General features: G+C 37.0%; 1 protein-coding gene across 1 annotated transcript; it reads left to right on the top strand.

Annotated features, from left to right (window-relative positions):
• The first annotated feature begins 5,523 nt into the window (after window positions 1–5,523).
• Window positions 5,524–16,395, top strand: LOC135622354 (leucine-rich repeat receptor protein kinase HPCA1-like). Its single transcript, XM_065124127.1, has 20 exons — window positions 5,524–5,811; window positions 6,355–6,478; window positions 6,584–6,655; window positions 6,927–7,001; window positions 7,083–7,154; window positions 7,627–7,776; window positions 7,856–7,930; window positions 8,023–8,094; window positions 8,175–8,246; window positions 8,334–8,402; window positions 8,630–8,704; window positions 11,339–11,410; window positions 11,639–11,773; window positions 11,977–12,449; window positions 12,546–12,701; window positions 12,794–12,936; window positions 13,866–14,085; window positions 14,952–15,187; window positions 15,299–15,768; window positions 16,141–16,395. Exons 1-20 carry the CDS (start codon window positions 5,682–5,684, stop codon window positions 16,142–16,144), a joined length of 2,895 nt encoding a protein of 964 aa, XP_064980199.1. The 5' UTR covers window positions 5,524–5,681; the 3' UTR covers window positions 16,145–16,395.
• Window positions 16,396–16,432: the final 37 nt, after the last annotated feature.

Raw genomic sequence — 16,432 nt, 5'->3', positions numbered from 1 at the left:
ATTCTGTTGGGAGAAAATTTATAGTGGCTTCATTTTTAGTAATTTTAGCTCAAGTGTTTTTAGGAACATGGTGAAAATTTATTTTGTTGAATTCGTCCAGCAGCCACTGAGCCTACCAAATCCGAGCACAACAAATACTATCATGATATGCTCAAATGGTTGTGGTTGTCAAAACTTATGAATACATTATTTACTTTCAAGTCTTTTAGATTACACATCATTAACATTTACATTTATCGTGGTATCTATCCACTTATAAGCTGTATCGTTTTACCTCTTGTATATACTTCCTCTTATTTGAGATCTTTATATGCATCCAACGATGTTTCTCAACCCTATGTATCATTGCAAACGGGATTAATTACATGTTACCTTACGTAGTTAGTTACCTTTAATGTTTCGATTCTTACACTTCAAAAATTATATTAGGATTCATATAGCTACAAAAGTAAAACATCTAAGTCTATTTTTACTAATGATGTCAGTTTTATCAATGAAAATATGAAAACAAATGATAAAAATGATAATTTTAATGTTTGGTGGCGGATGACATCAGTGGTGGCGAATGGTGACACCGAAGCAGTTGTCTGGCTATCTCCAATGATGATAAGGTCCGCTCTCACTACAATGCCACATGCTTCCATGAGGAGTGTGTCGATGCAGATGGTGGTGGTCGCTCCCCATCCCATCGCTCTTCTGCCATCCCATTCTCCTAGGAGTATTGTCTTAGAATTTCTAAATCCCTCTCCCATCCTATCGTAACTGAGGACGCCTCTACCCACCCCCTCCTCCCCATCCCTCCCCTAGTTCACTCCCATTTGGAACTCTCCACCACATGCAATAAGCGCTCTGCCGCCTCCCCTGATCCGTTCGGATCGTACTCGTCCTTTGCTCCAATGGCCTCTTGCATGATGGCAATGATGTGAATGATCTTTGGTTAGTGCCCAACGTTGCACCATAAAGGGGTCAACCCAGTTGCTCCAATGGCCTCTTGCACGATGGACGTCACCCTTTGTAGCACGTCGTCTATTGCTAACCCAATTGCTCCAATAGCCTCTCGCACTATGGAACGTCGCCCTTTGTGGTGCAGTGTCCATCGTTGACCTAGTTGCTCCAATGGTCTCCCACATGATGGACGCTGCCTTATGTGGTGCAGTGTCGAGCACTAACCAAAACTCGTCCACATTGTCGTCATCGTGCAGGAGGCCATTGGAGCAGAGGGCGAGCACGGCCACGAACAGGTTAGGGGAGGCAACAGAGCACTTCTTGCACGTGGTGGAGAGTTCCGAGTGGGAGTGGACCGGGGGAGTGAGGAGGGGGTGGGCAGAAGAATCCTCAGTTATGATGGAGTGGAAGAGGGATTTGGAGATTCCGGGATGCTACTCCCAAAAGAATGGGATGGTGGAGGGAGCAAGGGGATGGGAAGCGACCATCACCATCTGCGTCGACACGTTCCTTGAGGAGGCGAGTGGCGTTATAGCGTTATTGTTTCGGTGTCAACGCTAATGGTGTCACTGTCTGTCACCACTCGTCCATTATTGAACGTTAAAAGTATATTATAATATTTATTTTATATTTTTATTAATAAAACTAATATAATTAGTATAAATAAATTTAAATATTTTACTTTCGTAACTATATAGATGTTAATATAATTAAGACACTCACAATAACGGGGACATAAGCTCTTGAAAACTTAAAAAGTGTTTCTTAGTTTTTGATTAAATCTTTTCTAGCGGCCTTCAACTCTCTTTATCGATAGGATCATGTTGCTGCCGGTGCAATGATGTTTCAAGGCCTTCCAATGTTCTTTCAGAGTTGGTGCAAATGTCTATAACATTGAATGCGTTCCTTATAACAAAGCTTACCTTATAACCATCAATATAACGTTCGGGCGTGGAAAGAAGCACCACTACCCTCGACACGGTTGCCGCCGTTCCGGTGTCGCCTGCATCGCCCACAGATAACACCGTCATATGGACGGGTCTCCTTCATCAAGATTCGATCTTTTCTTCCTCTGCAGATTTCTGATTCAGCTCGCTGCTGTCTATTCGAAATTTATTTGGCTTTTAACGATTTCTTGGATCGGTAATATGCATTTCGTTTTTTTTTTTTCTGTGCCGTCAAAATTTTGCCATTCAAGAATTTGTTGTTTTCTTCAATGGGTTTTTTGTGATGGTGGGTTAGTTTTCTAGTCACTTTTGACTATCGATTCAAGGAGAATATGGCGAAGCTCTTTGTTTTCAGGAGCCGAATCGCATGGTTTCTTGTTTGCGTCATAATCCTGTTCTTTTCATGCTAAAGATTTCGACTTTGATATGTCCCTTGGTATGATTTCCCATTTCTTCGTACTTCTTTTCTCTTTGTTTGATGATTCGTTCGTCTTCTCAGGCGAACCCTCGTTGGGAAAATACAAGCCTCTTCTTGTTTTTTCCTTTTTAGCTTAATAGGGCAGTGTGTGGGCGAACTTAGACTCGAGATTGAGACTGACATCAATCGAAGGTTGTTCCTTTTGCTTTCCTCCTCAGGCTTTGTCTTCATTTCGTGAAGATATAACGGTGCAAGTTATATTACGATCTTGAGCTATATTCATGTTAATTCTGTAATTTTCTTCTTTGCATATGCATGTTATTCACATAATGTTCTTCTAAGTCTTTATCAATTGTGCCTACTAGCTTTTTTTTGTGCATTTTTCCCACGGCCTTTTCTATTTTTGCTTAAGCCATGTGTGACCCTTGCAGGGTCATCCTCCCTATGACCACTTTGTTAGCTCCCTATGACACATAAAAGAACAAACAAAAGTGATCGGCTTCATACGAATAAAAATGCTAACTTGTCAGTTGGGGCTGAGATTTGTTAGTGACACAGGAAGTGCAACATTCTATCTAGAAGAAATAAGTCAGAAAATCATTCACTAATGGTTTATATATCGATTTAAATCTTGCAACATGGATGTGAAATTTCTGATTTCCATGTCATTTATGCATGCCTTGTGTGAGATGTCTGCTTCGCCTTGATCAAATAGTTAAAAAAGAAATTAAGTTAGGAAGATATGCCTCTTGTGTCTAGGAATAGTGATTCAGAGGAATCATTATGGTCTTTCCTCACTGTTGTAAGAAGAATAGCAAATTTGCTAAAATTCATTGAGGGCGGTTAATGTGAAACATAGGAACAAATGCAGTATGATAGAAAGTAAGATGGAGCAGATACTGGACCAGGGATGATTTAGTTGCACATTTTAGGTCTGTGTAACTGTCATGGTCTCTTAACATCGATCCTAGATTGTCTATCTTGTAGCTATAGGCACACAGTATGTTAGATGTATCTTTTATATGTAAAATTGAACTTTTTTTGTGGTAACAAATTGAGTCTAGCTGATTTTAAAATAAAATTAAGATATCTGAAAAACAGTATAAGTGACTTTGAGTTGGTACTGTGTCACTGGGTTGTGTCAACAAAATTTTTTGTTACTACTTAATCTGGAAGATTTATTTTGTCTAATAAATAGGTTATATTTTAATGATTGATAGATATATTTCAACAAATGCTCCATGACAAGGGAGAAAAATATGATGTATCAAGGACCATGAGGGGAAAAAAAAAAAGCTTGGCTACAACTAAAGTGTAAAATATAAATTATTTATGATAAATTTAGTAGAAAATGGCCTGTTTTAGGTCTTTGTCCATTGAAGATGCTCGATCAGTTGTCTTTAAGCTATTCTTTTAGACATTATATATGGATCAGCTACAACTGCAAGCCTGTTATTGCATAAACTGAATGACTGTTTGTTGTGCTGCATTTAATTTTCACTTCTGTTAAACATCGTGCTTGAATTAGCCAGTAAATCGAGTGGGTTCATGTGTCAACTGCCTGTTTGACCTCACTTATTATGTTTCTATGAAGCAGAAACTCTTCAGGCTAATTTTTGAATTTAAGATACAGTGCAGCATGAAACAATTAATATACCCACCAAAAGACAGGATTATCTATAAGTCATTCTTTTTTATTTGTCCTTGGTGTTTTGCTTCATACGGTGTAAATGTTGGTGCACCCTTGTGTTATGGCTCTGACACGCACAAGCTTTTGTTTTTTTTCTTCTGTTTTTGCAGGTAATAGTTTATTTGCAATCTGGTGTATTTTGAGAGTTTGGTGGAATACTTATCCACAGCTGCGGTCCTTGTGGAATGGAGAACCATCCAGCTGGGAAGTTGAGACTGCTTAGAACGAAGAGTGGGAAAGTTTCAGCTGCAAGAGATTCCCATACATCTTGCTTACTAGTTACAAATAATTGTCACAGTTCTCATTTATATAACATTCAAATTCCTGTGCCACTGTCTGAGGTCTCTGGACTCGACAGAGATTTGGCATCATTCCTGTTCAATGGAAGAAAAAGAGAACATACCTGAACTCCATTCTTCTGCACAGTTGACTTTAGCACCTCAGATTAGGTGCACAAACATATACGAAATATGACATACTCAACAAATCCATGTTGCAAAATACCAGAAATCAAAATATTGGTTTCTTTGCAGGGCATGCAATGATTTGAGTTAATTATATATCTTCCTGTTGTAATCTAATTCATGTTTTCCCTTTGTGCTTGTAAGTATATCTGACGATAAAAGGGTGGTTCTGACTATTGACTGTTGTTTGTACCATTCTCTACGAGAGAACGTGTGTTGTGTTCCTGAGAGGGTTCTTGGAGTCAGGCTACTTATTGTTCTTAAAGCAATGGCCTTGTGCTTCTATAGTGTGAAACTGCTACATGTAATGTTAAAAGTATGGAATGCATACATCATGTTAATTTCGGAGCAAGCATTCATCGTCAGCAGAATACAGCCTTATCTTGGAAAATATCAACCAAGACTAGCGAAGTCATCATATGCGATGCCATGATCAGACTTGCTTCGTGTCTACTTGATCATCTTCTATTCACCATCCTTGCTGCTGTTTCTGAGACAATCTGGACTTCGTCAGGAAATGCCCTATTTGTTTGCCTCTCTGAAAGCTGCCACATGATATCATTCATATCTGAAGATAATGCCTTTGCAGTTGTTTGAGTGCTCGAGGAGAATTCTTTATGTACAATGTACATATTTGTCCTCTTTGATGCTTGACATGTCATCGGGTAATGAATCTTTCATGTCTGGCCAGAGTTGAGGGCTCCGACACTGAAGCTGACAGCAGTTGTGTTAGCAAACAATTCAGTTCATGATGCGAGGGTGTACGCGGAAACATTCAAGCCATCAACATGATAAATTAATGGGTCCACACTTTCTTGAATGGTAAGAAAAGAAAGGACGTGACATGCAGCAATTCCACAAAGCAGAAACGATCGCCCGGTGATGGGAGCTCACCTGCTTTGGCTTTCTCATTCGATCTTGGTTGGTTGACTTTTGACTCGGTCTAGGTAGCAGTTGGCCTGATGGATCCACAAGAAATAGATAATGGATATATTATTAGCTCTTACTTGGTCATGGACTTCTTCTTCGTCAACAGAACTTGTCATGATAAACTTAACATGCGTGCATTGCGGCAGGAGGTTGGAGACAGTGATCACAATGGAGTTGCGGGAGCAAACGATGGGTCTCAACTGATCTGCCGAAGCGAGGAGACGGACTTGTTCTGCAGATTGTTTTCGCAAGAAGTCTTCTGGCGTTGAAGCTCTGCCGTATTAGCAATGGCATCCCCATGCATCTGGAGACACTGCAGTTGGAGCAGGAGGCTAGCGCATCACAGATGTTTAGTTTTTCTCCTTGGCTTTCTCACTCAAATGTTGGTGGTGACTTCAGACACCGACAGTCAAGATGGTATGCTATTTCTGGACTTCTTTGGTAGTGATTGGTCCATATCTTTCAGTCTGAAAGCCACTGGTATTGCTCCTCTGTTTGATTCGTAACAAGATCTAATTTCATTTATCTGCACTCATCAAAGCATTGCTTGGAGTTTAACTTCATTTGAATTGCAAATTGAATGGTGATCAAGATTACTAATAATTAAGGAGTTTCATAGTCACTTTCTCTAGTTACAGCATATTTTTGGAAGCCTCTAAGGTTCTTTGCCAGTGGATCCTTTTTTAGCAGAGTTCGCCAGTCATTTCTAATGATGTTATTTTCTTATGACATCTTTAGTCAAAGAAAGCCTCAAGTCCTCCACATTATGGTAGACAGGGATCTGAAGTTATGCATGTTCGTAGTCCTAAGAAACACTTGCACATGCTTCTTGGTGGTGCAGCTATGACAGATCAAAATGGGCTTGCAGCTATAACAGAGCTAAATAACAAATATTCGGTTTAGGCAGTTTTTGGTTCTTGTTTTAGGTTTATCTCTAATGTATCTTCATTTTCCTTGTAGCTGCTGCTCTGAATGCCCTTGCCGCGCTGTGGAAGAACACCCCATCCAATTGGAGAAGTTCCGATCCTTGTGGTGACAATTGGGTTGGTATAAGTTGCAACAACGAATCACGTGTAACCTCCATGTGAGTCCTCAAACAAATAGTTTATTTAAGTTTATTGGCTTAATTGTAAAGTTAACTGCATCACTTGGAACAATCTGACTGTCATGTATATACATATGTTCTCAGAACTCTATCCAGCTTGGGACTGAAAGGAACACTTACTGGAGACATCCAGTATTTGACCGAGCTGCAAGCTTTGTGAGTTCTCTACTATCATGTCCTCTTTTGAGTGTTGTGCTCTCATATTATCTTATTTTGCTTCTTGATGACATGATGTTGATTAACTCGATGATATTATGTGTTTTCTTTCTTTCTGTGGTAATTAAGCTGTTGAAACATGATTCTTGAATAATGTAGCCAGAGCCAACAGTCTCATTTTTTGTTTCTTTAGCTGATTTTTGTTGGTCTATTCATAATTCTCCTGAAATCCTTGATATTTTAATGATCTACCTGAATTTACCACTTGTAGGGATTTGTCTTACAACAAGGGTTTGACTGGTGGCCTTCCATCATCAATTGGGAGTTTGAGTAAACTTGTAAACCTGTAAACAATCTGAACCAGTCATATATTTATGTTCATATCTGCAGTCTTATATCTTGATTATGTTGCCATTCTTCTTTCCAGGATACTTGTTGGCTGCAGTTTCTCTGGTGAAATACCACCCGAGATAGGCTCTCTTTCACTCTTGACCTTTTTGTAAGATAAAGATACTCCAAACCTTTGCATTTTTGTCTTGAACCATTCATTGGCGATGAAACCATCTGTGCTTGCATATCAACAGAAAATTATTGAAGTACTAAGGCAAGTGTAGTAGCTGACAAAATTAAGGTGAAAGAGAGATCCTAGCGTACCTGAGACGTAGAAATTGATAATACAAAAAGTGATTTCATCTTTCTTACACAATGCTGTTTTTTGAGGATTTATTGTTACTCTCGTCGTTTTATGGAATTACTATCATGTAGATAGGATCAATCAACTCAAGAGATCTAAATCTGGCATAACTACTCAAACAAAGGACAAAAATAAACTCAAAATGGATTTTTTTAATTTAAAAGGTATAAATTCGTTTTACTGGTTGCCTGAACATTCCCGTTGAGAAAAGAGATATTTTAATTTTAATTTTTTCATGCTTATTTTTTTTATGTTGCTCAATATTTCTTTCTTGCAGATCCTTGAATTCTAATAGCTTCACCGGAAGCATACCTTCTAGTATTGGCAATCTGTCAAATCTTTATTGGCTCGATTTAGCTGACAACAAGCTTAGTGGGACAATCCCAGTCAGTCCGGGTCTGGATTCATTAACTCATACCAAACACTTGTATGTATGCTGTAATTTAATTTTATTAACTTCCAATTCTTAAATCAACTATGATGAATAACATAAAAGTGCATTTCAGCCATTTTGGATTGAATCAACTTTCTGGAACCATCCCAAGAAATGTTTTCAGCTCCGATATGCAACTAATACATGTGTAAGCTTCTGTAACCTATTCCAAGTATCAACGATTGAGGAACCATTTCATTAATTTCAGCTATCTAAACTGTTGACTTGTTCATTCCTCAGGTTGTTTGATAATAATAATCTCACAGGATCCATCCCTCCCACTTTGGGACTTGTTGAAACTCTAGAGGTCTTGTAAGTCCCTAAACTTGAAATAAATACTTTCTTGAAGCATTTGTGGTAAGAACCAAAGTTGACTGTTGCATATTTGACAGACGTTTGGACAAGAATTCATTGACTGGGCCTGTTCCATCTAATCTCAACAATCTTACTAAAGTTGCAGAATTGTAAGTCATTTTTCTTTGGGATAAATAAGTATGTTTCTCCATCTACATGTTCTGATAAGACACTTGAACAATGCTGACATTGTATAGGCATCTAGCAAACAACCAATTGACAGGTCCTTTGCCAAATCTAACAGGAATGAGTGCACTCAGCTTTGTGTAAGTATGCAATATTATGCATGGAACCTTTCAATATATTATTAGGAACACCAACTGCTCAATGGTCATGCATGATCTAACTGACAACGCCTGTTTGTCTTGGATGTTCCCTTGCAAGAAGCTTTTAGTTTGAGTTTATTTGTCAGTTGCTTTGTGCATGTCATCAAGAATGTTATTTGATAGAATGTTCAATTGGATACAAACTGACCTGACAAATACCCTTGCAGGGATATGAGCAACAACTCCTTTGATGAATCTGATGTTCCATCATGGTTCTCTACCCTCCCCTCTTTAACATCATTGTAATTCTCTCTCCTTTTATATACTACTATCTATTTTAATTTGCAGCAAAAGTACACTGGTAATAACATATGGATGAATTCCATAATAAGAATTTTAGGACACCAACATTTTGTATATGTCGTTTAACCCTGATCCATAAAACATGGTTGACTTTGTAACCATTATATAATTTTTTTCTCCAAATTGGGGCATATGACAATCACAACAAACTTGATGCTCCTGTTTCCTTAAACTTTCCTGCTTTAACTCTATCAGTGATATTTTTATCAATCCCTCCTTCCTGCTGTATAATACATTCAAGATATTTAAAACTTTTACATCTGAAAACTCCTTGTGAATCTACTTAAATTAACATTGATTCTCTTCTTGGTTCAAGAGTTGTATATTTGATCATAGTCCTAAAAATTGTGCAGCCCTATGCACAAGGTTTCTCTTAATGTCGGTTCTAAGAAGGGTTAATATATTCAATTTTAGTCTTATTTAACTTAGAACTTTTAATCTCTAAAGTTACAACCACTAATTGATGAACCTAATAACATATTGGTAAACTGGGAAGATAGTTATCATGAATTTTTTGCTTTCATTTCAGTAAGTGTTTATCTTTCTTCTCCTCTAAGTGCTCAACCAGGAGATTGGTTGCTGGGATCAAGATTTTTCTAGGAGGACATAGCTCTATAAATAGGGACTGTGATTTGATTACTGGAGTATCATTTGCAAAAGAAATCAATTTGGAGATGACAGTATTCTTTTTCTTCAGTATTTTAAAATTGATATGCATACCAGACTACATAGGAAATCTTGATGGAGGCTGTTCAACTATGATTTCCCTTTTAGAGAACTTTATTTGGAGAACTTATTTCATTAGAGGGGAAAAGTTCACTTGGGTGGTATACTGGTATCGAGATATTTCTTAATCCTAAACATTTGACATGGCCTATGTTAAAGTAAACCTTGATCTGATCGGAGAGCTCATTTTCTAGTGGTAATAGCATGACCATTTAGGTTCTTATGGTAAATGGATCCATTTATCTTTCTTAGAGGAGATACCAATTTTGATACCAGATTTAATAGTTTGTTGGATCGTCAAGATACTTAGCGGTACATCAACTTATACAGCCTGGTGTCATTCTAAAAACAAAGAAAAAATTGATATACCAAACTATAATGGTTATATGGTCCATGCTTGGCCAAACCTATGAATATTTATCAATAAGAACAAATCTAATCAGTATTTAAACCAAGCTTTATGCTGTTGAATGATTAAGAGCAAACAACATGGTTTTGATGATTCTCGCAACAGCCACTCATAAATCATCTATCGTTTCCTTTTGAATAGCCTTTTCTCATAATTTCATTTTAGGTTGCCTTTTTCAAATTAGCATTGTGGGTAGACCATAGATTTTGCAATGTGATTGATGCAATCGGCAAGTCAACAATTCCCAAAGATCTCAAACTTGGTTGAGTATGGTATCCTTTGTATTTGAATAGATAATCAGAAAGATGGAAATTTGGATTTTTTTATCAAAAGTTGTTGACAAGAGTAATTTCTTAAGGATTATTATTTTTCTATAAAAATCCTGTTGTCCCTTTGCCTTGCAAAGAAAAGTTTTCTATTTCACATATTCTTAGCAAGATAACTTTCATGTCTTTTCATCTATATCCTATCATTTTTTTCATTCCTTTATTATTCCTTTTTGTTAAAGGGAATTTTGTGTCTCCCTTATTGTTAATTAACGGATAGAACTAAAGTTTATAAATATGAGACAGTGACTCCTATGTGTATGGAGTTTTAAAGCCCTGACTGTTAGTTTTGAGTTTTAGTTGTCTAGTTTTATGCAATATGATGTTTTCATGGCACTCTCAGAAGTGAGTATTGACTTTAACGATGCCTATTTTCTTTTTTAATGCATCCTATAATAGTCTGAAAGGAACTTCCACAATCTCCAAGTTATTCTGCTCTTCGTAGCATTCCATGTTTTTTCTTCTTGTGACTCTTGTTGTCATTCCTTGCCTATCCAATGGCCGTCGACCCATACACAAACGTCAGCATAGTATGCACACTGCACCTCACTTTAGATCATATTGTATCTTCTTTTGCTCACAAAAGGTATGAAATAAAGGAAACTTATAATATGTTCAATGGCCATTACTCACTACCACCAATAATAGTTACCCTACTACAATTTTGCTCGATTTGGCTACCGATTACCAGTTATATCACCACTAATTTCTGGCACCACCTTTTGGACAATATTGTTTTCACAAAATGATCATCACCTTCATCTGACTCTATATCATTCTCCACTGCCCTTCAGTAGTTATGACTATTTGTCAATTATCACCCACTAGGAGATTGTTCCATTTTGAGTGCTTAACTAGCTAGCTCCATACAAGGTCCAACAGTTTCAAGCACCACTCTTTGTATGCTCATTGATTGATATTTCGAATGCAGGAGTTGATCATGTAAAAATGTCTTTATTTTTCATGTGCACTTCAAATTTGAATCAAATCAGGTTAAAAATGTCCATTCTAAAATATTCTGGAACATTCATATAGAGCTAGGTACATTATGTTTTCCTGTTGATCTATAGAAACATAATTGTTTTTAATATAATGTCTCTCTTTTATTGCAGATATCTGGAATACTCAAGAATAGGAGGGCAGATTCCACCAGCAATATTCAACTATTCACCATTACAGACTGTGTGAGTGAAACATGAACAATGTAATGTATAATTGTATATGATGATTTTTCTCTCTCCCCTCTCTGTCCATGTAGGTGCATGTGCAGGACCATGGAAATTCAAAAAGTCTAGCAGCTGAATCTTCAAATTTTATTCTGCACATGAATACAAATACCAACTGTATTTATATTCTCTTCAAGTTACAGTTAGATCTTTATGTTAGCTGATTTGTTGATCTAATCGATGCAGGAGGCTGAAAGGTAACCGTTTCAATGGCTCTTTTGACGTTTCAGCAATTGAGAACAGTCAGCTAGAACTGATTGATTTGCAGGACAATAACATATCTTCCATAGTACTTGGAGGAGGATACAGTAAGAAACTTATGTAAGACACTTCCTACATAACACCACTTCAAGAGCTAAAATTGTATTTTTCTTCCTTCTACAATTAACATCATGTGAACCTATATATAATATACGATGACCTCTTTAATGTGTTGTTGTAGGGAAATAGTAGTTTGTGACTTTGTGTATACCACCGTTTTTCTCTATGCCAGACTTTGAATTGTTCTACTCATTTACTTGCAGACTTGTGGGGAATCCAGCCTGTGACCAACACGATGATATACCCTACTGTAAAATTCCACAACTATCTGCTCCTCCATATTCAACTCCACAGAACTGTGTGCCAGTTGCTTGTGCTTCAGATCAGAACCTCAGTCCTAACTGTAGTTGTGCATATCCATATACAGGCACTCTTTATTTCAGATCTCCTTCATACTCAGACCTTCAGAATACCACTTATTACCATATCTTGGAACGGGAACTAAAAGCTTCATTTCTAAAAAAGGTTCCTGTAGATTCTGTGTCTCTTAATAACTCTTTTGTGAATTCCTTTAACAATCTGGAAATGAATTTGCAAGTCTTTCCAAGTGGCAAAACACGTTTTAGTGAAGTAGATGTTTCTACACTTGGCTTTATGCTAAGCAATCAAACTTTCAAGCCTCCAAAGATTTTTGGGCCATTCTACTTCATAGGACAAGCATACCCTGCTGCACCTGGTAATTTTGGGTACTCAACCACTTTTAGATTACTAATGAAAACAGTTGATGGCATTTTAAATTATCTGTTTTTGTATAAATGATGCATCCATGCAGAAATTGCAACAAGTAAGAAATCAAATCACCTGCCTGTGATTATTGGAGCAGCAGCTGGAGCAGCAGCACTTGCTCTAGTATTTATTGGTTGTGTGGCATTTGTCATTACACAGAGAAGAAAAGTGAAAAGAACTTCACAGAGAAGACAGGCTTCTGGTGAGAGTTTATATAAAGTAACATTATACGTTTTCAACTAATTTGATTTCATCTGGCTTCTTCAATTTAGCAGTATGCTTTCTTACTTTTAGGATCCTGGGACTTCACAAAAGGCAGCAGCAGCAGCAGCATTCCGCAGTTAAAAGGTGCAAGACATTTTTCATTCAATGATGTAAAGAAGTACACTAATAACTTTTCAGAAGCCAATGAGATTGGAGATGGTGGATATGGAAAGGTAATTCCTACTCATCAGATGGTCACTCTTTGGATTACATATTTATGTTGTTTACATCTTAAACGAGTACGTTGTTTCATTAATTCTTGTTTGGTGGTGGGGGGGGTGCGCATTCGCTTAGATTGTATCTGATATTCCCAACAACAACAAGAAGCTGTAATGTCCCAACCATTATGGTTGCTATGTTCTGACATCTGATTGTATTTTAATCAAATCTTGTTTTAGAACCAAGGAGGAAGTAATTCATATAAGCTTTGATAGAATAGAAGCATGCTTTGATAGAATAGAAGCAACCTGATTCTAGGGAATAAAAGAAAAAGATTACTTCAAAAAAGGTACAATGAATAGCTACAATGAGATGGTGACTTCTGAAATGCATTTTTTAAAACCATTAATATCAAGCTCCTTTGTGAAAATGTTTTGCAGAAAAGAATATATAAGCACAATGATTTTTCAGGTAAAAAAAAAAAATCAGTGCATGAGGCTCCCACTAATATGAGGCTTGGGAAGGGTTAATGTCCCATAAATGAGTCCTCTTCCACCATATTTCCCTTGTTTGCCAATGATAAAAGATAAACAATTATGAATAAGATATTCTCCTCGATATGCAAACCAAGCTATTATTCTCAATAACTACATGTTATTTGTGTCATGATTTTCCTAGCTATTTGTTCTTATTTTCTTTTATAAGAGCTGAATTGTCCGAAACGGTTCTATTAGAAGATGCAATCATCTTATAAAGTTAACATGCTCAGAAAGTTGCAAGAGTATGAATATGAAATATTATATTTGCATATGAAGGCTTAGGGGATGAATAATTTGTTGATATTATTACTATATTTTCCATAGACAATTAGTAAAAATAATATTATTTTTTATCAAACTAAAAATTAAAAAATAAAAAGACAATGGTGGATCTAATCTTACAGGTTTACAAAGGAGTACTCAGTAATGGTCAACTTGTTGCTGTCAAAAGGGCACAGGAGGGTTCCACACAGGGTGTGCTTGAATTTAACACTGAAGTAGAACTACTTTCAAGAGTTCACCATAAGAACCTTGTTAGTTTGGCTGGTTTCTGCTTTGATCAAGATGAACAGATACTGGTCTACGATTATGTTCCAAATGGTACACTGAAAGAAAGCTTATCAGGTACTTGACTAACTCTTGTGCATGTTCTGATGATTCCTATTCAACAGCAAGACTAAGTACACAGAGAAATGAACTATTGTCATCTTCTGGATCAATGTATCTCTTTTTCCGGTTCTGTAGAGCTCTTAAGGAAGCACACAAATTTTACCAAATGAGGCATTCCTTTTTAGCTGCTCCTATATGCATTTCCTCTATTTGCACAAGTAATGTGTTAGTGAAGCCACTGTATTTATTGTAACAGTATTTGAAGAAGATTGTGATAGCATTGCAGATACTTGGAACTGATTGTTGATGAGGTATTAGACTGTGGCTCATTGGTTTGCTCAATAACCTATTTGTCTTAAGAATCTGAACCGAATCATTTCGTAATAAAGCTGAAATTGTTTGTCTAACCAGTCATGACTAAGAATTCCTAGTTGCCTTATGTAGGACAATTATTTATGAGCCTTGAAAACGTCTCATGTTGAATAGTCACTTTTTCCTAATTTATTTATTTGGCAGAAAATATGACTATTTTTTTCTAATGTTGGCCAAACTGCAAATAGTCTTGAATTGTTTCTGGTTAGAGCCTTAATTCATATTTATAACCTTGCCTCCGAGTTTTCATTTCACTGTAATGAGGAAGATTGCTGTAGAATTTACTATTGTTCTCCAAAGTTTTCCTCATTATCATCAAATTAACTAAACATTGGAAAAAATAATTACTGAAGGACATGCATTTTATGCATATAGGATCCTCCTTTACATCAATAATGCATATCTACAAAATGGAATCTCTTCAGTCAACTTTAGTTCCTTTCTCCATCCCTTATCATTGGGTATTATCTCGATTGCCTCATTTTTACATGGTAGCATATCACATGCAGGGAAATCTGGAGTCCGTTTAGATTGGAAAAGGAGGCTCAGAGTTGCCCTTGGTGCAGCTAGAGGTCTTGCTTACCTGCATGAGCTTGCTAGTCCTCCCATAGTACATAGAGATATTAAATCCAGCAACATCCTTCTGGATGAAAATTTGAATGCAAAAGTTTCTGATTTTGGACTTTCTAAGCCACTTGGAGACGAGAAAAAGGGTCATGTCAGCACACAAGTGAAAGGAACCATGGTTGGTGTTCAACTATTATCCATTTTTTGAACTTTCTAAAGAGAATTTCTATAGGCATCACGATGATATTGTTGGTTCTAACTTTCGAAATGGTTTTTGTTGTGAACATAGGGCTACTTAGATCCTGAATATTACATGACTCAACAGTTGACTGAGAAGAGTGATGTGTATAGCTTTGGGGTCTTATTACTGGAGTTGGTAACTGCAAAGAAACCTATAGAGCATGGCCGCTATGTTGTAAGAGAAGTAAGGTGTACGATGGACGAGTCAAAAGATTTGTATGGCCTTCATGAGCTCATCGATCCTGCACTTGGTTTGGGCAACAGACTTGTTGGGTTTGAGAAATTTGTCGAGTTGGCAATGAAATGTGTGGAAGAATCAGGAATTGACCGACCCACCATGGGTGAGGTGGTGAAAGAGATTGAGAACATTCTGCAGTTGGCTGGCATGAACCCAAATGCTGATTCTGCATCCAATTCTATGAGTTGTGCAGGTGCAAGCAGAAGCTCTGTTCGGCATCCATATAGCAATGAGCCCTTCGACTACAGTGGCACTGCACCTTCTTCCAGACTAGAACCCAAGTGAGTAACTCTGACTTTATGCCCTTTGGTTCTTTATAGATACTCTTAGGATATTTGATTTGTTTAATGAAAAGAAAAAATCTTTGGCTTCTTTGTTGATTTACATGTTTCTTTGCTGAATATGAATTTGGTTATAGTTCAAATATAGTTCATGGTTAGAAATAATAACTTTGGATTGTACAGAGGCACATTAAGCTTCCTCAATCTAATGGTTCAGAGAAACCAATTAAACTATGTTTTTCACTATAAATTGTTGGATCAGTATATTTTTTGAGCTTTCAAGGAATAGGGGTCATGTATAAGGGTGCTATAGATGTAACTATGAGCATATTTGTAATTGTCCTAATGCAAATTGCTTTTTGGTTTTTGCAGGTGAGGGAGATGATCAAGTTCATGGTGTGATATGTGAATGTCTAGTTCTGGGGGTTGATGTGCATGTCACCAGTGGAGATGATGCTTGAATGTGTTTTGCCCAGTGGACTTTGTTGTGTAAAATTAATGATCTTTAAGCTTGTTTGATTTTGTTTTCTTTGTATGATTTCCATGATTAAGAATGTTGTATTAGACCTGTTGATCCATTTAAAAGCTTAGTTCCTGGATCATATGCTTAAATGCCTTTTGGGCAGAGATGGCTCTGTTATATCTCAGTTAAACCTGTACAGGA

The sequence above is a fragment of the Musa acuminata genome, chromosome BXJ2-9 (genome assembly GCF_036884655.1).
Source record: "Musa acuminata AAA Group cultivar baxijiao chromosome BXJ2-9, Cavendish_Baxijiao_AAA, whole genome shotgun sequence".
In the NCBI taxonomy this organism is placed as follows: domain Eukaryota; kingdom Viridiplantae; phylum Streptophyta; class Magnoliopsida; order Zingiberales; family Musaceae; genus Musa; species Musa acuminata.
Note: the sequence above shows the minus strand (reverse complement) of the source record. Positions and strands in the feature narration are given on the sequence as shown.

Excerpts from the sequence above, each read along its gene's own strand:
- LOC135622354 (XM_065124127.1), top strand. The coding sequence starts at position 5,682 with ATGGCATCCCCATGCATCTGGAGACACTGCAGTTGGAGCAGGAGGCTA. Across the intron at positions 12,702-12,793 it reads ACAGAGAAGACAGGCTTCTG|GATCCTGGGACTTCACAAAA; the intron begins GTGAGAGTTTAT and ends TCTTACTTTTAG. Across the intron at positions 14,086-14,951 it reads ACTGAAAGAAAGCTTATCAG|GGAAATCTGGAGTCCGTTTA; the intron begins GTACTTGACTAA and ends TATCACATGCAG.